We start from the raw sequence: 24505 nt of genomic DNA on the forward strand, positions 1-24505 counted from the left end.
GGGTGATTCTTTAAAGCGCCGTGATATACTGGTTAGGGAGAACTGTGAGGTTTTAGGGCTGTATGTTATATTCGTTATTTTTATATTATTATCTATTGTAGGGTTTCCCGAACTTTTTACGTTCACGGCAATTTTGGGAATCGGATTGAATTTTCAAGTATTATCTATCGTATTCTTGGTTAATATCGAGAAACTAAGAGGCACCATCAGTGTCATCACATAGTTGTTGGAATCACAGCTGTAAATTATTTAAGTTACGGTGAATGTAATAAATCGGTTATTATGTATACTTGCCAATCATCTTGATAAGTTTGATCAATGTTTAACTTTTACCGGTGAATATGCATAATACCTAAGCGACATTGGTAAATTTAATAAGTGCCTGGAATTTATTGATTTCAACTGTGATTATCTCAATGATTCATCCCCGACCCATCCTGAAGGTTATACGTGGTATAAGGGATATTTAGTAAATCTGACGCTACATTCCTGCTCAGTGCAAAAAAACTGGAAGGGCGAAACGGGATAAATCCCGAATCGAGTGCCATTGACGTCTGATTAAGGCGAGAGAGGTGCCACTCTCTTATTCTCCGTCGTTCATCTGTGATTATGCATAATACCCTGGCGTAAATGATGGATTTGATGAATATGAAACGAATTCTTAATGAGCCTAGTATGTGCGATGACTGTAGTCAGACCCCGATACAATGATACAATACATGTATTAACTACCATGTGTAGTGTATCATATACTACAATTTATTATGTTATCAATGGCGTTTGGGTACTGTGCATAATCACCGCTAAAAGTGATCAATTTAATAAAATGTGTCGAATTTACCATAATGATCAGTGATTATGCATATAATCGAATTTATCACATTAACCGTAACATATATCTTAACGCCAAGGGAAGTTGCCACGACAGCCAAAAAATTGTCAAAGGAAAGTTTCCATCTTTCACTAAAATTACTGAAAAATTCCAAATGGCAGGAAATAGACGTCCACTGCAATCTAAATGGTTAAAAATGCAATTCACGTATATGTGTTGTGATATTGAATGATATGAAATATATTCATATCGCAATAATAAATCAAGATAGTCATTCTGTATGAAAAACAACATTTGTTTTATCTTTAATTCGAACTAAAATGACCGAAAAAATAAGTTACATGATTATTTTTTTATTATTATCGTTATATAGTAGAAGTCCATTATAACGACAGCTCACAATCTCAGAAAAAATTGTCGTTATAACGGACTTCTCGTTCATAGAGAGCGTTTTTTTTTTGTTTTTTTTTGCAGCATTAGCTCTTTGACATTCACCTGCAAGTCACTCGTTGTATCGAGATTCTCGTTATAGTCATACTCGTTATAACGGACTTTTACTGTATTTATGTTACAACCAAAGCCCAAAATCAGGCGATTCGCACTAGGCCAATGTCCAAAATACTGTGGAATTTCGAACATTGGCCGAAAGTGGCTGGATATCCCTATAATATCGATATCAATCATCTAAGTTATCGATATTCCAATCCCTTTGATCGTAAGAGTTGCCATAGCTAACAATAATTATAAATGGCCATAATTATCACATAAAAATTCACCAACTTAGATGACCCTTAACCAAGCCTTTTCTTTGGCAAGAGATCTCCATCCACTTCACGAACAAGCTAGCCAAAGTGGGAAATACGGACTTTGTCCAAGTCACCTGGCTGACCAGTTCACAAGCTGACCGATTTCAGGCTTTGGCAGTAATATTTATATTTATTATGATTCCTTCTTATTTTACTTTTCATAATTAGTCTCTTTATACAGTTTTCTGACCTCACAAAAATATTCCGTTGTTTGTTTTATTTCATATTAAATAATAATCCATTAAAAATTTAATTTTTTCTACGAAATCTAAATATTCAAAATATCGACACTGAAATTTTAATATTTTCAAACGTAAATGCTAAAAAATTGACGAGTATCGTCTGGAAATAAATTCTGTAAAAATTGGATTCGGATCTAAAAATAAGATACAGAACTGAGTAGACAGAGAAACAATTACTCTGAAAAAGGGTTCTTTTTCCTTTTTTTCCAGGTTTTTATGTTTATTTTTTTTTTTCCTTCTTTCCCATCACAAACAACAACAAACAAACAACGTCGGTGAGAGGAGGAAAAAAATAAATAAACAACAAAAAATTTCCTATTTCCAGTTTTTCCCTTTTTTTTTAAAAAAAAGGGAGAAAAATAATAACAATAATAATAATAGAAACAAAAAGAATTGGTTTAAGGTAAGAAACGAATGAAAAACAGCAAATTTATCAGGGGAATGTGAATATTTTACAATCTAATTATCTTTGGGTATTTTTTCATGTCTTTTTAGAATTAGAAATAAAATTACTTTATTTTCTTACCGAATTGATATCGTCAACTTGAAGAAAATTGAAACCAATGAACTAATTTGTTTCAGATAAAAAAAAAATCCATCAAAATTCAATTTCATTATTTAATGAATTCATGTAATTCGATCATGTTTTCATCATCTTAAGTATGTTTTTAATTAATAATATTAATTATCATGTGTATGACTTTTATTTCGATGATAATTGCCATGATCTATTGATGTGTGTATTGTTTTTATTAACATCTGATTAAAAATTTTGTGTTTTTTCAGTCATTTAAAAAACTGCATTGACGAAAATTTAAATTAAATACTCTAGCTATTACTGTAATATATATATAAATGGTACGGTAAATGTGTGATAAATCCGGTTATTGTACATAACAGGTTATCATGCATAATCACCGAACATTTCAGTAAGTTTGATAAATTTCCCTAAGTTAATCACTTTTAGAGGTGACTATTCTTAGTACCCAAGTGTCGTGGGTAAATTTAATAAGTACTAAAATATTATAACTTTTACCGGCGAAACTATGCATGATACTGAAGCGTCGCGTCGTTTGCAAACATGATAAATCATACTATATGATATACCATACATGTATTGTAATTCATATACATGTAATTCATACACATGTATTGTATCATTGTATCGGGATACGATAGCAATACATGATATCGTTATATTGGGGTCAGAATATATTCATTAGACATACTAGAATCATTTAGAATATTCTTCATATTTATCCAATTCACCAATTTTATTGTGTTATTATGCATAATCACACATAAAGGTGATAAGTTTCAAGTAAGTATTTATCAAATTTAGCAACGTGACGCTTATATATATATCCTGTAAAAGTGATAAATTTTTCAATCTTGGAAAGTTTACGCATAAACCGGTTATTATGTATTATGGTTGATAATTTATCACATTTGCCGTAACATATATATTCAAATTGGGGAATCTTGCTCGCATTGGTTTATGGTGTCATATTTCTCTGTGAGTAATTATCACCATTCACCATGAAAATGTTCTGCGTGAAAGTTGATTGCTGGTACCAATTTAACTGAAAGATGGACAGGAGTAAATTAATACACCGAATGCATCGATGTAGAGGATGGGCGAAAAGTCCTATACACATTTTAGAAATTTATAATTAAAAAAATCAACCAATTGATATAAAAAAATGTGCGGTTTGCACTAAAATACCTATCATGGCCTAGAGCAGTGTTTCACAACGTGTGGTGCGCGGACCCCCAAAGGTCCGTGACATTAAAAAGTGGAGAAACACTGGCCTAGAGCTTTTATTTTTGATAATTTAACAGAATTTTCAAAATTTCATCAACACATGAAGCTGTATAATAAAAAAACTAATCTGAAGAAACTTCGTAATCACATCATGAAAACTAAGAAACATTCGCTGTAACTTCAAAAGAATTCTGAAAACTTCTAGGTTTTCCTTCTTTACCTTCAAGAATTGAATATAATGGCACATGCACCTCATAAAAATTAGCCGAGTTACTTCGAACAAAGAATGGACAGAGAAAAGCTAAATTGTTTTAACCTCTCCTTCCTATTTTTGGGATTCCCCATTATACGCATGAGTTATCTGATGATTTCACTCGGCTTTTGTTTCCTCGAAGTGACTACCCGACACAGCTTAAACTGCGATCACAAGTCAAAGGATTAGATATCGACACGGATTGGTTAAAATCCTGAATTTAACCAATCCGTGTCAATATTCAGTTCTTTCACCTGCGGTTATAGTTTAAACTCTGTCGGTGAATACGGCCCGAAGAGACCACGGTACCAAAACTTAATTCTGCCACGAAGCTGGACTGGAAGAGATCTCGGCAACGATAAGTCCAGTGGAAAGTTCTGGTGTTCGTTCATTCATTCGTTCATTACCAAAACTTACAACTCAAAATCATTTCTGAATGATAACCCTTTAAGTGGGTTTTTAAAATTTTCCTGATCTGCATTATATAACTGCCTCATTTGAAATTGTGGAACCTTCACAAACTGCTTTATCTCCCCCCCACCCCCAACAAGAAAATTTACTTCACCCATCGCTTTTATTTTCCTCACTATGATACAGAAACACCGGTCGTGACGTGTGTGGGGCTTTCTAGGAAGAGGCATACTTTCCAAAAAAATATTTTTTTATTATTTGTACTGAGCGTATATTTCTTTACAGTGCTGGAATAAAGCAAGGGGAAGAAACGCATTTTTTTTTCTCGCTCCATCTCTTATCTAACCTTGAACAAGAGTTGACTCCGCCCACTAGCAGTTGATTGATTGGGGGGGGGGTGGGAAACACACTTTACTGTAAAAACACCTTCAACGTGTTTTTAGAAGGCGAGGTATTTCTGGGTGACTGAAATAAAGCAGAGCAAGTTTGACGAGATATCTCGGCATTGCAGCTGAAAGGGTTGAAATATCATGCTAAAAAAAACTTTCCGATCAGCGTGAGAATGTTGACGAGTCCATACAGATGCAGTGAAAGTGAGCAGTGATATAACATGTGAGACTTTCAACTGTTCAGTTGGTCAACTAAATCACTTTGTTATAATACGAAATTCTATGCAAAAATCTCTCAGAGTACGGTGAGGCAAAAATCAATTTCATGACTAGAGTTCTGTTCATTTGTTAGTATTAAAATAAAACGACCTAACAGACGTATTAATGAAGATGAAGTAGGAATTTATACAATTTTATAACCTGACTCAGGAAAAAAATGGAAATTTGTTAATATGGCCATTGTATACGATCAAGTTATTAATAACAAACTGGAACTAGCAGTGTTTTGGTATTTCTCTTACATTTGTGATAATAAATACTCATTATTATCATTTTTATATTCATTGATTTCGCATTTACACATCTAGAAAATTCATTTCGAGAGATTCAGGCTTCTCCCCAAGAATTATAATTTTCATTCATTTTTGTCATCTAATATAATCACTAATATGAAAGAGTGCAAAAATCATTTATTTCTAGTATAGATTTATTGATTATTTACCCATAAATTGGATTGTCCGAGCCTTCCGTAAATGTCAGAAATCTATAAAACGGAAAATTGACAGTTAAATTACCATAGAGTACCAAATCTATGAAAAATATAAATATACGGTATTTCTTGGTTCATACAACGCGGGGCTTACATTTTAAAACTAAATTTCAAGGATTGCGACGCTTACTTCAATATGTCACGTACGTTAAATTTATTGTTTCAGAAAACACTACCACCAAGAAATAAGTATAATCATCATCCTATAATATTCAAACTAGTAATTAAAATTTTTCAACTATACAGAAATGCTTGTATTCAACAAGCATTTCTCTTTAAATTATAGAATGCAAGTACGTATAATATTTTAATGTAAATTAAAATATTTATCCTGGAAAAGCGCAGTACTTACATTGAGCTCATAAATGCTATTCCCAGAAATTGATTATTTGAAAGTTTTCCTCTGAGGAAAATTAGATCCGCGCAAGGAATCGAAATTTGGAAATTTTGCTCGGTCCCATATACACTTATATATTAATAATTTATTTAAATTAATTTAGTTTAAAACAAATTTTCAAGTATTTAGAATAGGTCCTAAGCATTCAAAAAGCATTTTTAACAACAAGTTTGCTTTTAAAATGCAAGTATACAGTATTCAAATAAAAAAATTAATTTTACTCTGGAAAAATGTAGCGCTTAGAGTAAGCTCATGAATACATAAATTATGGGCATTCGAACGTTTATGGAAGAAATAATCAATTTATTTCTCATAAAATTGGCTATTTAACATTTTTTATTTAACAAAAATTTATATATTTTTTTAACAAAATGAGATCAAGAAAGAATCGAAAATCTTGTTAAAATTCAATCTAATAAAAAGTAATACTATATGTGCATATGTTACTGTAAATGTATTAAATCCGGTCCGATTATTATGCATAATCACCGAACATTTTGATAAGTTTGATAAATTTCTCTAAAATTACAACTTTTATCGCCGATTATGCATAGTTACTCAAGCGCCGTTGGTAAATTTAATAAGTACTAAAACAAATACATTTTTACCGGTGATCAGTGGCGTCGGAGCCGGGGGTGCTGTGGGTGCTAGAGCACCCACGGAAGTTTGTAAAATGGGTCCGAGCACCCACAGAATTGATTCAGAAATCGAAATTTCCTACATGGGACTCAAGACGAGCACCCACAAGTACATGAGCACCCCCACGAGCACCCGAAACACTTCCGACGCCCCTGCCGGTGATTGTGCATAATACCCAAGTCTCGCGTCCTTGGTAAACATAATAAATCGTACTATATGATATGCTTGCCATACATGATGATTCATGCATATATTGTATAACTATATCGGGATACGTAAAATTTGTTATCATTATATCGGGGTCCGATTACATTCAGCACACATACTAGACTTATTTGGATTTTTTTCCCCATATTTATCAAATTCCCCAATTACAATAGGGTATTATACATAATCACAGATAAAGGTGCTAAATTTCAAGTATTTATCAAATCTTTCAACGGCACTTGGTTATTATTCATATTCGCCGGTAAAAATGATAATGTTTCTATTATTTATCAAATTTGCTATTATGCATATTCGCCGGTAGAAGTGACAAATTTATCAACCTTACCACGGCGATTGGTAAGTATGCATAATAACCTGTTATTATGTATAACAACCGATTTATCACATTTACCGTAACACATATAAATTTCTCTCGGTCCAATACACACTTATGTATTGATGATTAATTTAAATTCGAAAGGACCGAATAATTCCCCGAGAGCTCTACGGTGAGTTTTAATTTTTCTCGTTATATTGTCTACATTTTGTATATATTATGTGATTGAGTTCATTGAAAAAAAATTAATTAAAATATTCACAATAAATTCCGAGTATTCATCAAGCATTTTTAAACAGTCATTCATTTGTAGATCACAAGCATATTTCAACAAAAATTTCATCCTGCAAATATGCATAGCTTACATTCAAAATTAAGCTCATAAATACATTTTTAATACTTATTTTACGTTCATTCCGAGAAATAGTTAATATTAAAACACAGGAAACATGCGAAGACGAGACATTTTTGACGGTCACTCAGTGGGTGCATATCCAAAAAAAAAGGGTTAGGTCTAAGTCTCACATTGAGGGGAAGGAAAAAAAGGGAAAGCAATAAACTAAGAAAATAAGAAATAAATAAATAAAAAAAGAGTGACCTACATATCAGATGACCTTGAAGGTGACAAGAAAAAGAACTATTTCTTTATTTGTCTGAAGAAAAATACCGTATATAAGAGAAGAACCTTCCTTGACTCTTTAAGCGAACTTGGGTCAGCGACCTCACGCTACAAGCTTGCAATGAAAACGGTTTTTTTCTTTCCTTTCGGTATTTTTTTCTGTTTTTTCTTATCATAATTTTCTTTTCTTTGACGTTCGTCGTGTCTCCAAAACCCTTGCAACCGGAACGAAAGGGTTCAAAGAAACCAAAACAAGGTCGCCAACATATTCGCTCGTTCGCGTGAACAACCTGTTCTTTGATTTTATTGGAATTCCAAACGAAATCGAGTGATTTATTGATCTATAGCAATGATCATTATAAAAATTTTAATCTCGATATGATTATAATTATTTTCGGAAAGAAGTAGGGATTTATAAAATGAAGTTTTTTTTTTGTTGTTGTTGCGAGATAATAAGTATAATGTAAAAATTTTCGTAAAAATTATATCCTTATATTTTTCATTGGAATGTTTTCAATATCATTAGTTCGTTTTTATGAAATAAATTCAGGAGTTTGAAAAGCAATATTACTTCAAAAAAAAACAGTATAACCTTAAAATATAATTACATGAAATTTTTATTTGTTTTACAAAATACCTAAATGATTTTACTGAAAAGTTAGAAAAAAGTGGAAACATTAAACTAAAACATTTAATACTACTAAAAAATACGAAATAATTTTAACATATCTTTTGAAAAGTCAGGGAAATGTTTTGAAAATATATCTTAAAATTTTTCGTTCCAGATATACATTAAAAATTACCGTAAATATATTCACCAAAATATCTCTAACTATTTTACTATTTTGTTAATAACATTCAAAAAAGCACCATAATAGTCTTCAATGAATTCCATTGTGAATGTTTCCTTTTAATAAAAAGTTATTCCAAAAGAAAAATTGTATTATAAGAATTTTGAGATATCACCAAATATTTTATATTATTAAATTTTCTTTTAAAAACTACAAAACATCAATTTTTTTTTTTGAAAGTCAAAAAGAAATAACATACCCTCAAAAACCTACTCAATCATATGATTGAGAAAATCTTATAGTATCATAAATGTGTTTCATTAAAAATATTTAAAATTAATTCAAGTTATTTTGAATATTTAGCTGCAAAAAAATTTTTATCCTTTGAAAAAACATCGAAATATATTTATTCATAATATTTATTTCTTACTTAAATGTTTTAGTATAATCACGAATATATCGTATTATAAGTCTGCTATTGAAGTTATTTTAAAATATTCTCAAATTTAGATACAGATAATTAAAGAATCAGGCAATGGTCTGTAAAGTTTTCAATAAAAACTCGAAATATCGTTATATGGTTTTATTAAAATGTTTCCAAAAATGTAGGTATTTTTTTTAATAATTATAGAAATTTCAACGATAATATTACTTAAATTGTATTATTGAATGTGTACATTATTATATTATAGAGTATTAACATTTCTGAAATTAAAATTACTATTTTTTATAAATATTAAAACTTTTTATTTTATTAAAATACCTAACATTTTTATCAACATGCCTTTTCAAAAAGTAACACTATCGTGTGTTTATTATTATCATTATTATTATCAAATTGCAATTCAAACCGTGTGAAACAATTTCGATTTAGATCTTTTTAAAAATTCAGTGATTCCTCGGCTGACGAATTTTTTGCTAACGAAGATTTTTTTTTCTCAATTTTTCTGGCTCAGCTAACGAACATTTTCGTTGCTATAGATCAGGCATCTTCAACTCATTGCTCGCGAGCACCATGGTGCTCCTTTAAGTACCCAGAGTGCTTGATGCTCGTGTCGGATTTCATTCTCGCGAGCACTTGATCAACGTTCTAATTAAACACCTTGGAGGAATTGCATTCAAGGTGTGCAATCATCGTCATTTCATGCATTCGTATGTAAAACTTGCCGTAAGGGTGCTCTTCTTTTGATGATGAGTACAAGCAGTGCTCGTGACTGGAAAAAGGTTGAAGATATCTGCTATAGATGCACCCGCTGACATAAAACAGCCGCGTCGTGAGCTGAATTTTAGCTCCAATCATCATCATCAGAATTTCGGTTACTCTAGTCCGAATTAATTCATATTTATCTCAGAATTTTTTCCAAATGTGGCTCCACTTCTCTTTCTGAAAGTTTTTAAACCATTTTACGAAGATTAATTTAAGAGAAAATGCATTGGAGGGAAAAGAAGGAGCGCCTATATGTTTCCAGAACGCGTTCTTTTGGCTCTAGTCTTTTATGATCAAACTGAACAGTATGGACATTTCAGGAGCTTATCTATTCCATCTGCATGTATCAGACACAGAAATCAACTGATAAAGTCACAAATGAATGGGGACACCTACGAACTCAACTGATAATGTCAAGTAGACTGTGTTTTTAGTGTTTCAAAAAAAACTTATTTCAAATTTTGAGCCGTTTTAGAAACAAATTAAACCTGTGGAAAATCACGTTTCAGCTAACGAACGTGATTCCGGAACAAATTTACTTCGTTAGCTGAGGTATCACTGTAATTTTTTCATTAATAACAATCTCCATACATAACCGTAGGATCAATGACAGTTTCTCCTATAATAACAAAATTTATCACGCATACTTCATAAATAATCATCATTCACACCAAAGTTGTATATAATGCCACATTTTAAAAATTTTGAATACGATAACAGTCGAGTTGATAGCAGTTACAGAGTCAATATCGGTTCATATCCACAACCAATCAATCTATATTTCACCACGATCTTGTTTTCTTGCTAATCGGACAAAATTTCAAGTCCTAACAGCGACGTTTATTTATTTATATAAAGGTCGAAAAATTCATTATTTACGTATATTGACAAATTGGAAGAACGGTGGTATTATTGTCAGTGGCTATTTTATGACTGACTGTCCTCTGTGATCTTCCTATCCGGAAGGAAATGTCTCATACCTCACGGGAAATAATAGGCATGGGAATAATATATTGCGCATATTTCATTTTTTTTTATAATATTATTATTCTATGCAGGACATAAATATGTCTATTCTTTCACCCCCTCCCCTCAATCCTCGTATGGCCAAGCCTTTTCTCCCGTAATAGTCCAGCAATGAAATGTATTAGTATCCAGAGGTCTGAGTATACGTATGTATATATATGCGACAGCGAATAGGCGTCGTTCACTTACGCGTCTCCTTATTTGCATTAAAGTAATACCGATGACCTCGTTGTTCAGAAGAGTGTAGCGGGTGGCCATTGCAATTGAGATGGAATATTTTATTTACTTATTTATTTATTTATGCGCTCGGAATTTTTTTTTTTATTGCCTTTTTTTTTGTTTGTAATTTTTTATTTATTGTATGATTTAGGTCAAATGCCCTGTTTCATTTTACCGATTAAATGAGTTGCATATCAAAAAACTACATTCAGTTCCTTTCAAACGTCAATAGTCAAATTGGGTACGTGCTAGTGATAAATAAACTTATATTTATTCATATGTTTATAACAACTATACTATTCATAAGAGTTCATTGTCAGTGGATTTCGCTGTATGATTTTTTTTTTGGGGACTATAAATATTTATATTCTGAAATGACCAGCACGTGACATTCGATGGCCGTATGGTCAACGCCTTTGTGTCTTTTTTGGATAAACAGGTCTCGAATATAGATTATACTCCAAACGTTATTTACGTATTTTTAAGTGTAATTTTCATCTGCGGACCCCTTGATCTATCGAATTATATAGTTGAATCCCGTTTTAACGAATACTGTTATAGCGAAAAAATCTCGTGTTAACGAATACTTTTATAATCCCCCAAATAAGTTTACATAGGAACAATGCGAAAACCGGGAATTCCTTTAGTAACGAAATTTCATTATAACGAAGTGATTTCTCCGGTCACTTGGAGTTCGTTATAACGAGATTCAACTGTATATCAAGAATCCCCTGCGGAGGGGGATTGCATAGTTTACGGGAGATTATAAAAAAAGTACATAGATTCTCCATACTGTTACGGAAACACATCTCTTATACTACCATTTCAAAATCATTATTCTAGACGTCCGAAATGCATCTAAGTGTGAAAATAGTTTTGAGAGAGAGAGAGAGAGAGAAACTGTCTCCCTAAAACCATTATTATTGATTAGACACCCATTACAAATGAACTATGAAAGCTGCTGCTCTAGATGTCCGAAACAGTCCGTAAGTCTGAAGTTGGGCAAACCAAAAATGTTGGTGATGAGACATTGATTCAAACAAACCAAGAAAGTATTTATAGACGCACAGATTAGATTAGAAGTCTGTCAATTATGGAGCTGAATCAGCTAAAAAATAATGATAATGAGACAATGAATTCCAAACCAACCATGAAAACCGCTGCCCTAGATGCCCGAAAGAGCCTCAAATCTGACGGAGTTCGGTAAGCAAAAAATTACGTTGACGATTCTAAACGTACCATACAAGTCGCTGCTAAATGTCCAAAACCTCCCGTAAGTCTGATAATTTACGGAGTTGAGAAAACCAAAAACGTTGCGGATGAAATATTGATTCCATACGAACAATGAAAGCTACTGCTCCAAATGTCGGTAACCGCCCGTAAGTCGATAATTATGGAGTCGAGCAAGATAAAAATTATTATTGTGAGACATCGATTCCAAACGAACCATGAAAACCGCTTTACACTTCCGGGATAGTCCGTCCGTTGGAGCTGGATCAGCCAAAAATTTTCCTGATGATACCAAACGAAAAATTAAAAACGTTCTAGACGTCCAAAACAGCCTGTAAGTCTGACAATTTAGACCAGTGGTTCTCAATCTTTTTTGACTCGCGGAGCCCTATTCAGTATATAAATTTTATGGCGAAGCCCTGTTTGACTCGGAGAGCCCTTTTTTGTACATAATTTTTATGGCAGAACCTGTAGGCCCCTTTTATTTATTTATCAAATTTACTGATTCATATAATTTTCCTCGAGTCACCGCAGAACCCCTGGGAGGTACACACGGACTACCGGTTGAGAAGCCCTGATTTAGACGTTGGTCGAGTCAAAAATATTGGTGATGCGACACCGATTATACACGATCCATGAAAGTCAATGCTCGTTAGTCTGGAGCCAAAAATGAGATGGAGGAGTGGGGAACAATGATTATAATACCGTATATTTCTGTAGGTGCTTATATATTATGTTCTGATCAAGATTCAAGCTCCGGATCAAGACTATGGTGAACCTAGAAAACTGGATACTATTACAAAAAATAACTAGCTCTACACACGATCTTTTTCCTTGATCGTGACATCAAAGAATGTGGTGTTTTTTTCACATCAATGATAATCTCTAAAGATTTAGATTGCACTGTACAGTGACATCATCTGCATTACTGTCCCTTATGAGACACCTTAGGGTTCAAATAAATATCGGACAACTGACTGTCTTATTACAAATTACAATATAAATTTAACTGCTTAGATATTGCGGAGGTAAACACTTCAATTAGCATAACTGTGTGCTCGAGTGAGAGGGAGTGTATATTAGCTTCAATCGGGATATCGATCCTAATCAACACTAAACCAACAACACCACGGAAGACATTTTCGAGGACAATCAAGGAAGGATTTGGGTATTACAGTCTTCCAATCATAACACACTAGACGGTATCCCACTAGGATGACAATGGATTTTCATTGTCGAAATATTCCATCAATCAGATAATAATAGCGTATCGGACAAGCATTTGAACATTTCCGCGTGTATTAGAACGAAACAAATATCTACAGCATTTTCTTTTTTTATTCATTTCTAGACCAGAAGTAAACACAGAATGCCGGTATGCAAATTAATCTGCAGAAATGAACTCGCTATCAACCACGGAAATGCCAATCAACAACGTTCCGCAGTATTTTATTTTTTTGTACTTTTCCATACGCACGACATCAAGATGTAACGTCGGAAATCCCTAAGTGGCAATTTTTTCTTCATTTGCTCTCCAGCTGAACACAATCACCCATAAAAATTCAACAATAAAATGAATTCCCAGGAAAACTGGGTGTGGTCCATGTTAAGAAAAACACGCGCTATTTAATATATGCACGTGTATTTTCTAGCAGATAACAATACAAACACACATTCGTAATGGTTAATTACTTTGGTAGATGTAGCAATATACTTAATTGCTTGTAGCTCACTGGGTAATAACTGACATTAGAATAATGTTATTATATATAAAACATGTATCTCTCTCTCTCTCTCTCTGTGTGTGTGTGTGTGTGTGTATACGTAGAAGAGGCTTGTGGAAATTCTGGCATTATTGTTCTCGGCAGAAATCGAGCGCAGATGCGTCCGTCACACGCGGTTCGGACTTGTGGTAGTGTGGTGGTGGTGGTAGGAATGAAATTAGTTGCATCCACATATACAAGAGAGAAAGAGAGAGAGAGAGAGTGAGTGACCACTACACACCACCACCACCACTCGCTAACTGACCCACGTTATCTCTTTCTGGAGCATCTGTTGCCATTTAACGTAACCTCCAAATCGAACCGCTGATGATAACTTTATGTATTTCATTCTCTGCCTCTAATCGGTTATTGTTATTGTAATAATTCTCCTAACTTGCAAAATCAGTTGTTGGCTATAATTAGTAATACCGCGTTAGATCTAATTACGTACAAGTCCTCGTCTCCGCAATAACCAATGATAAGCTTGATCTTCTGCCAGGGGTTCATCAATATTTGACTCTCGTGCTTCCCTTATATCACTGCTAATTTTCCTTGAAGCGAGATGAAATTATGTAAATTATACAGTTTAACCCGAGTCAATGATTCAGCCATTTCGACTGATTATAATAGTAGTATGTATTTCGGTACTTTTTGGGAAAATATCAATTAGATTATTTTATGATTATTTTATTGCTTGCAAAACACTAGCCACATTCAGGTCCATAATTCAGGAAGGGTTGAACATCGCTGTTAGATATATCACGTTCAGAATGACTTTATCAGAGCTGGACAAATCCTAGGAGCCAGGTCACCATGGTGACTAAAAAATAGGTATTTGCGCCTAAAATTTTCTTTGTGTAGTTAACAAATTGCAGTAAGAAATGTTTGAAATTTATAGGACCATATCGTACCAACATGAAATAGGGTCACTATGGCCTAGAAAAATTAAAAGATGCATTATTTCGGATCTTTTCCTCCAGATAAAAAATTTTTGGAGAATAAAATTTTTTACTGACTCTTAGATTTTTCTGCGATTTGTCCAGCCCTGGATTTCATGAGGAAATATCGCCATTAATGTGGTTGGAAACGGGCGTGTCCATATTCAGTGTTTCTCAAAATGTGCGTCGCGGCTCTTAGGTGCGTAATGAAGGGAATCACGGCAAGCTGGGGATATGAATCTGTGTGCTTATTCATGGTTCGAAATGATTCTTCTATAAGTGAAAATATCTAGTGAACTATTCGGGGACGTCGTAAATTAACCATGGCTTGGGTGAGGGAGCCACGGATGACAAAAGTATGAGAACCACTGTCTTAGTCCATGCTGAAGCACCTAGAGAGACGGGTGGACTCATCATCTTCCATCTTGGAGCGGCCAAAGTGACGTCTAATCATTAGAAAAAAGCAGGATAGGGAGCAAGAAAACAACGACTGGCTATAGAGATATCTATACCTTGTCCTCCTAACCAGAATATGGCCCACCGCTCTGTCTCAACGAAGAGATTTTAGCAGATGATTGAAGAAGACCTGTGGACCATGCTGAAAAATGTGCGTGTATGTGTTCTGAACATATCGTGAAGTTTGTTTCTGTGTAATGCTCAGCAACTCTGAGCGTAAGCGGTCATCAATCAATCAATCAATCTGTGTAATGTTTGCTATGGTTCTGCCACCTGCCATCAAAGTTTCTAACTTCGAATGAGGTGGGATGATCGAATAATTGTACCGGCGCCTGATACTCTCTGTGGTGGGACTTTATCAACTGGGAAATCGGATCGCATTCGCGCCTCGAACTTGGGAACCACAGTAAACCAACTTCAGCCGAAAGCAATCTATACTAGAGTATCTTTTTTTAAACTTGTTTTCGCACATGGTTCCCTTTGGACTGTATTTTCTCTTCGTAGCTCTCCGTCATTAGCCCCGAAGCGAGACAATCTACTTATTCAATTGATTTTGTCAGTTTCCGAATCCGTGGGATAGAGATGAGTGAGTTCCCCTCTTCTTTTGATCCCCCGGATGGCAATCTCAACATAGCCGGGCAGGCATAAATTCAGGGGCCCCCACACTTAACAGGGAACAACAGCTCACATATTCCCATATTCACATCCTCACTCTTGAAAATTATTATACCAGATCAGGTAGGCTTCCGATAGACATGAGTTCCCCAGCAATGGCCCATGCATCAAGATAACCTTCGTTCTACGGGCAGCTATACTCGCTTCTATAGAAATCGCTAACTTTTTCCCACCATATTTCACTTAAAAGCTTAATTTTATCACGTCCAAGTTTACTTTCACAGCTTTCTGTGCCCCCCACCCCCCCCTAATTACTTGCCATGGTTTCGCTTCCACTCGACGAAATAAAAATTTCATGCATCGAAAGAGTGAAAATGCAGTGGACTTCGTTGTATAAAAGAAATAAAATTCCAAAGTCCATTAAAAAATTGATCAAAATCCACTAAATTTTTTTCCCCAATTTCTTAATTCTTTTTTCCTTTAAAAAAAAATTCCAAAAACAATCAGAACTCATTACGATCAATACCTATTTCAAATCAGCAAAATTCCATTCCCAAATACCTCAAAAAAAAAATTAAAAAAGTAATTTGAACCGTATGATTAAAAATTCCTTTTTAGCATCTCAATTACTTATAACACACTCAAAAAAAAAAGAGAGATAAATTTAAAAAAAAAATTCAAAACAATACAAATAATAATAATAATAATGGATGTTAGTCAGAATATGAAAATTCCAAACATCACATTTCAGGAATGTTATCCGCGGATATATAAAGCCGTTTCTTCTATCTTCTTCTTATATTCATACTTAATTTCTTCTACTTATTATTATTATTATTATTTCGAACTGTTCATGCCATAAAGAATGAAGTATTTTATTGCTTTTGATCTGAGAGAAAGTAAATGGATCATTAAATGAATTCACCATAAAAAAAAAATAATAATAATAAATGTACTCGTAAATAAAGTAGAAGAATAATACTTAGAAGTAAAGGAAGGGAAAAAAAAATAAGAAATAAGCAAATAGTTTAATGTTCTCAGATCAAAAGAAAAGAAACGAGTTTCTAATAATATTGCAGGGATCACTGCATCTCATAAAGTCACGAGAATACGAAAAAAAGTGGAATTTTCCGGAAAAAAAGAAGTCTTTGGAATTTTTATTCCCTTCTTATATATATCTTAAGGAGAGATAATGCCCCGGATTGTATTTTAATGAATAAATTCTTCAGCTACTTTACTGCCATTTCTATTCCTATCTTTCTTCTTCTATCTTCTGTTTTTTTTCCCCGAGAAAGTTCTTCTTCCACGCTGTTTTTTTAAAGAAAAAAGAATTATTGGTGGAAAATAAGAAAAAAATTGGTTATTTTTTTTTTAAATAGATAAATTGGATGATATTGTATTTGAACTGTTTCAAGTGGATGACTTGACCGGAACTTTATTATAATATTGCGTTCGTTAATCCTTTGATTGTTATTGTTATTGCTGTGATTGGTTATTGAGGTGTCCTCTGGTACTGAGTTTTTTTTTTTTTTTTTTTTCAATGGAATGGAGGTTATTTTTAGGAATCTATACGTATGCATTGTTCATGTATCAGACTTGGACTAGGGAATCAACTTTTAAATGACGTAAGTCGGTAAGTTATAGGAGGTAACAAATAGTTTTTTGCCATTTTCCGGATTTAATTGTAATTTTTTTTTACTGTTTTGATTCATGAAGTTTCATCTCGTCAGCAACTAGTCATTTCTTGGATGATTCTTTGATTTACGTTGAAGAATCATGCAAGCGCCTTAATTCATATTCTTCAAGAACTTAGTAACGTATTTGCAGCACGGGACCAAACGTCAACAGAATTTATTAAAAGATCAAAATTTTTTACACAAAGCTCAAACCGAGCACCTACAGGTCTAAAATTATTCTAACGATTCTGATAATTGACATCCATGTTCGTTATAAGAATTATTTTTTCCTTTTATTTGGTCGCTTACTTATTTGGGAGATTTATCTCTTGTAGCATTTTTTGTGTTAGTATTTGGGAAGGATACAGCGAGTAGATAAACCTAACAGTATTGAACCTTTTAATGGATTTTGAAGAAAAAAATGAGTATTATCTACAACTGATGACAGATTGACAATTGTAGATTCTCTGAGATTTAAGAAGTTCGTTTCCGAGCAAAATAGTGACACTAATCCGATCGTCGAAGGTTTCAGTAGTAAAAATTTTTTTCAACTTCTTCTGTGAGAACTGCATTTTCGTGTTGAAACACTGAATGAAGGTAAATATCAAAATTAAGCGTAGAAGAAAGAATAAATTCAGAACGGAAAATTATTACAGGCCTCTGTTTGAATTTGGGCCGTGGATCTGGCAACCACCTGTTATATAAACACATTACTCATCATTTTTTTGTACGGAATTTTTCATTTGTATATTCGATTGAAAAATTTTTCACAATTCAATTTCATTGTTGCCCGCGAGAGGTTAGGAAGTCATTGCACTATTTCACGTTAATCCCGTTTTTCATTGAAGCTTCAACACCCTTGATATAGCGTATAATGAAGATGTGTAATAACTAAGTGTAAAGTAAAGGTGAATGTACAGCAAAATGTGTAGTAGTTAATGTTATATTTGAAAATTGCATTATGTAGTACATATTGCAAATATGGCCAACCACTACCCCCCACCTATGATACTGATTGGTGTGATGTAATCTGAGGGCAGAAAAATTCGGGATTCATACTACCCCAACAGCATTGGACAGTAAGAAAACTTTTTCTTGAACACCGGAGCCTTCATGTCTAATTTTGAATACAGTGATGAAAATCACACACGCGTTGGCACCAAATGAATCAGGCATTCATTAAAAATCTTTATGTGGCTCTCTGTCGCCACTAACTTGATTTCCAGCACAATCGACACGTTTAAAAAGAACAACGATATATACCGGATGTCCCGTAAGTACTAATGCGGCCTTTATCTCATCAACACTTCGTCGCAAAGGTATAGTTTCAGTTTAAAAAATGCCCAACAGGCGTTCAAAAATTATCTTGTACCAATTTTGAGAGTGAAAATATAGTGTGTAACAAAATAAAAAAAATCTATATTTTTATACGGTCTCCCCCTGTGGTCTAACTCCCAATTAGAACGTTGTCTGTCCTGAGGCCAACAGAAAAAAATCCCATGTTATCAAGTGCAATATTCGCACAGAGATGTTTTAATTCCCAAATTGAAGGAAAGTTATGAAACAGCAACAAAAACTAACGGGCAAGTCTTATTTCCCTCATTTGTGTTGTTCTTTCCAAACTTTTCTTCAATTTTTGAATTTAAATATCTTAGCAAATATTTCACTTAGAGACATGGAATTTTTTTCGGTTGGCCTCAAGAGATAAGGAGCAAAAACTTTCCAATTGGAAGTTAGAGGACATGGGACTGTATAAAAAATATATTTTGTATTTTGTTACGCGCGTGTGCGCGCACACTGTATTTTCACTCTCGAAACGTGCACACGCAAAAAGGTAATTTTTGAAAGCCTGTTGAGCACTTTCAATTGGAAGCATACCTATACGACGGATGGTCGTAGAGGTATGATTAATATAAAGACCACATTAGCACTTACAGGACACCCGGTATAGTGATGTAAATCGAGAAGCTACCTGGACTTTGAATAAGACAACCATATTTTTTTTTATGGACAGTGTACCATATAGTATTAATTATTCGTTTTTTGCTTTTATTTAGTTACATATTTTCCGGGCATATTTTTTCAGCCACCTCATTGGGCATTTTGCTTGTTGTGGCATTTGTATTTGTAACTTATTCTATGCACCCACTAGTACATGAGAGACATCATCGATAACGTTCGGTGAAAACACATGTACAGATGGAAAAATCCACTAGATTTTTCGTTCACTCATTTTCACTATTATACGCTACCAATAATGAAACAGTAATAAATCTAAATATGCAGAAAATTTACAAATTCCAAGATAAATACGAATAAAATTTTATCGAGGAAACAAACTAAAAAAAAAGTGCATGGCCTATTTTGATATACAGTCTGGATTTAAATCAGATAACATGTCATAGTCCATACTGCGAATTCATGAAATTCAAATTACTAGACGTAATAGCTCTGAATGACGCGTTTTGATTTTCAGCTTGACTCAGCTTTTGCTGAAAGTACATTTTATTTGGTGTTACATCCTCCCTCACCCTATTTTTTTATATGCATAATATTCTCCTATAATACGAACTAGGCGGGGGAGGGGTATATTACGTATAATGGGAGAGAAGAAAAGGGGTAGTAAGTAATATATATCGAGTTGAAGGGAAGTGAAAATGATAGATGAAACTCTTAAGGGACAAAGTATCCTTCCTCGTATTTTCCCCTCCATGGCCCATGAATCATGCGTTTTCTATAGCATAAAATTACAATTTTCCCCTCTCTATTCAAATGTTGGTAGGGGAGTTTCCCCCTCTCTCTTGTCACTTTTCATGATGCAGCCACCCATTTATGATGTAGCAGTATACAAAGAAAAAATGTTTAAAAAATTCATACACGGGTATTATGCTTGCCGTACCTCTCGATTCATATTCCGAACCCCATATTTTCAGCTCAAAAACATGTATAATGAATATCAAAATTTAATAAAATGAAGTTTTGATTTGATTTTTTGAAACCATGGCTGTGCGATAATATTCTCATTTGATGGTTTCTCCACACCACGTTTGTTTCATATGCATAACGGCTAATTACAATGGCATCTAATTATCACATGTGAACTTGTTGGCTGTCTCTGGATATAAGCGGACAATAATCTGGACAGCAGATAGGATCGAATAAACTTTACCATATTCGAGTAAGATTTCAGAAAAGCTATCGGCAGATCTCGGTATCACATCGAAGGTTTTTCGAATAAAATTTTAGAAAATTCTACATTAATGGCAATATCATTGCATTTTGGGAAAAATTGTAGATTAGGAATGCCTTAAAATTACTCACTCATCTTAACATTAACAATTAATGTCACAGCCGCGACTTTAGAGTGCAAATTTTTAATTTAAAAAAGCGATCCGATGGATAAACAGCAAATACAGAATATACCCAGTTAGTCAGTCAAGTATAGTGTCATTCTAAAGTTATGGCGTATACTCTAACTGTAAGGCAATGGTTCCCAAACTTTTCGAAACGTGCCCCCTCCCTCTTTCGACCAAAAATTTTATCGACGACCCTCTAAATCCTCTACATAGGCTGACCACATGTCTCGGTTTTTCAAAACATTCCGATTTTTTCATAATAAATGTGCTATCCCGAAACAGGGTAATTAAGAAAGAATCATCATATTTGAAAATGATTCTACGCTTGAAATCAACCATTAACAAGAATTGTTCATGAAACGTAGACACATTTTACCAATCATATTCCCATATATAATTTATCACTAGAGCCCGCGCGGAAATTTAGGCACTAAAACGGTCAAAATAGGCCAGCACTAAAAATATCTAAAACAGGCATTAAAAAATAAAAATGGGAGAAATGAAAAGTAACTGAAAGCTGTGATATTAAAGGGTCCGAAAACTTTCTAAAAATGGACTGCACCCATTGAATATATATATATATATGTATAATTATAAATACATTGAGTACATGTTCTTTGCCTCATCCCCCCCCCCCGGGAAAAAGTTGAAATGACGGCCCTGGGGACGACGACAATAAGTCGTACTAAGCGGGAAAACGTAGAGTAGAAACTTTATAAGCGAGATCCACTCGATACAAATGACGTCAAAAGAAAAGCGGTGGGGAATTTTTGTGAACAATCACCCAAGTAAAAATCAGTGCCTCCTCTCATTTTGGGAATATACAGTGTTTATATGGAAAATTTATGTATCGAACGAAGCAGAGTATAGGCATATCGAAATATATTTATGCCCAGTCAAAATTTTTACATGTCAGGCACAGGGCATGTAAATTTGTCTAGTTCTGTTACTTAAAACATAATATATAAACTCTAGAAATACATTACAATGAACGTCAAGATTTTTAACGTAACTTGAATGGTTCAGGACCGTGGAAGTAGACGAAACATAATATCAACCGATATTTTACTGTATCCGATTATTTCATAAGTGGGTGACACAAAATTTATTCAGTGACCAATAAAAAGTACAAAAATTACATTAACCGATATTTGACTACATCAAATTTCCCTATAATTGAGTTCAACTGCAATAAATTTTATTTAAAAAATTATTTACAACGTTAATTTAGAAAAAAAAAAAAGAGCTAAACACGTTCTTATAACATCCATTAGTTCAAAAGTTAATGTTTCAAGTCGACAGCAGAGGACACTAATAGAAATATTATTTTTTTTCTGGCAGTCGAATCAACACATTTCTGTGATAGCTCTTTCAATTTCTTAACAAAATTGCACATAATTTTTACTATGATTACTGGTTATTTAAATAACATGTTTGAGAAGTTTCAAAAGCCCCCTCCCCCATTTCGTCACCTACAATGAAAAAAATACGATTGGGAGCAATCGACGTGTTTTGCGGGAACACGTTTGAAATTCAAACCTTTCCATCTGGAGGGCAATCGATAGAGCAACTTAACATTAAGGATGAAAGAATTAAAAAAAAAAATTTTTTTTGAAGTTCCCAACGCTAAAAACATTTAAGTCCTACAGAATATGGCCTCTAAAATTCACGAATAAACATATAACAATATCGAAATAGGAATTTACGGCAGGAAAAATTCAAAAAGGGCAGTTTTACAAGAAGCATTTGAAAATAGGGCAGTAAAAAGACATTTATGGCATTTTGCCTGAACTTCCGGGCTCATCTTATCCCATTATGTGTTTTTCATTTCTAAGAAATATACAATTTTGAAATCGGGAAATTTTCTCTGAGCCACGCTGTAAAAGTATTAACTCGATATACTGTATATAGATTATTGTACAAGTAGAATTTGATAAAATTACATTGTATGATGCATGGTAATATGTACATTAGCTCTCTCTCTCTCCCTCTCTCAGCTAAATAAACATTTTTTAGTTTTTACATTTTTCAAATTAAAAATTTATTTCTTATTTGGCATTTTTTATTTTTGAGAATCTCTCACGTGCCCCCTCCCCCAGTTCATTAACACCACCCACACTTTGGGAAGCACTGCTCTAAGGCAAGGTTCTTCAATCTTTAATATGTCATGAGCCACAGAAAAATTTCAATGAAGATTAAGGGCCAACAAGTCATACCGCGGTATCTAGATTCAAATAGTATAGCCACATTTTTATAATTTTTGAAAATTAGGGAACCCATATTCTGAAAAAAGATTTCTTAAGAAAATCACCCGAATCGTTCTTTTATACCTCTCGTAGAACCTGTATCAATGTCTCGAAAAACCGTAGAATGCCTTGGAACCCGGGTTAAGAAACATTCAATCAATAGCACTCAATTAGACTGATAGAGTCTAATTATATTCTTTGACATAATAAACGATAGGCAGACTAAAACCCCTCAAGTCCGTTCCGTGGATTCAGAATCACCCATTATATTTTCATGGGATCTATTACGTACCAAAACATTTTCTCCCAGCAATAGGGCCGGGTCATAGATTATTTAAGTTCTCAACAAAGAGGTGAGCACTAATTGAAAAATGCGTGTCGACAGAAACAAATACGCTCTTTCAACCCCGAAAACAAAATTTAAAAAAATAAATAAATAAAATAAATTTCGTTTTCCAGTTTACTTTGATAATAAGTATCTCAAAAATTGAAGAGAAACGGGAAAATGTTATTAACAAACCTACCAGTGCATATACACACTACATATATCATTCCTCTCGCAAATAATCACGAAAACCGATAATCGAATTGACGAATTCCATCAAGGAAAGCAGTAAAAAAATACAGTAATAATATTCCAAAAAGAACAAAAAAGTATACGAAAAAAGAAATTAAAAGAAACTAAAAAGAAGGGGGGAAAAAAAAGATAAAAAATTCCAAGTCTCATTAATTGAATTTCATAGTAAACATACTAAAACTAACCAATTTATCCCGATTACAAAACAATTTTCAAACTGGAAACAACTTCAATTAATTACCCAATAAACTTTGCCATTTCAGAAAATTGCAATGTGCCTTAAAATAACAAGAAATCCAATTTTTTTTTTCATTTAAAAAAAAAAGGAAAAAAAAAACCTAAAATAAATTACTTGAAAAAGTAATTATATGTCCCTTATCCCTTCCATTCGGAGTCCCAGAGTCCCCTCTATCTCTCTTATTTTCTCCCGGACGCTTTTTTTTTCCTTTATCCCGTGGGGGAAGGGACTAGGACCTGGAAAAAAAAAATTTCTTTAAAAAAAAATTTATTCGTTAAGAAGATGGAGGGTCGAGGAAGCGGTGGAAAAAAAACCGTTTTGTGCGACGAACCCCAAAAAATAAATTAGTCTAAGAAGAACTTATCGACGTATTTTTAATTACAAAGTTTCCGAAGAAAAGATATATACGAAAAAGAAGGGCAAAAAAAAAATAAAAAATTATAATAAAAATTCCGGTTTTTCAATTTTCTTTTAACGGGGGAAAGTAATTTAAAAAAATAA

The 24505-nt window shown here is 33.5% G+C and overlaps 1 protein-coding gene across 4 annotated transcripts in view; it reads right to left on the minus strand.

The window, feature by feature from the left end:
• The window catches only part of LOC149078502 (uncharacterized), a 234537-nt gene that overhangs the window by 95193 nt on the left and 114839 nt on the right, over nucleotides 1-24505 (minus strand). For 2 of the 4 annotated variants that reach the window (XM_089240611.1, XM_089240610.1), the window contains exon 2: nucleotides 5420-5461. The exons of the other annotated variants lie outside the window; for them this stretch is intronic. In XM_089240611.1, coding sequence (XP_089096737.1) covers nucleotides 5420-5461 — 42 coding nt within the window. The remainder of the gene's footprint in view (nucleotides 1-5419; nucleotides 5462-24505) is intronic. 4 annotated transcript variants of the gene reach the window in all.

Source organism: Pholcus phalangioides, unplaced genomic scaffold (genome assembly GCF_987345545.1).
Source record: "Pholcus phalangioides strain wild (caught in Gottingen) unplaced genomic scaffold, Ppha-v1.0 ptg000013l_1, whole genome shotgun sequence".
Lineage (NCBI taxonomy): Eukaryota > Metazoa > Arthropoda > Arachnida > Araneae > Pholcidae > Pholcus > Pholcus phalangioides.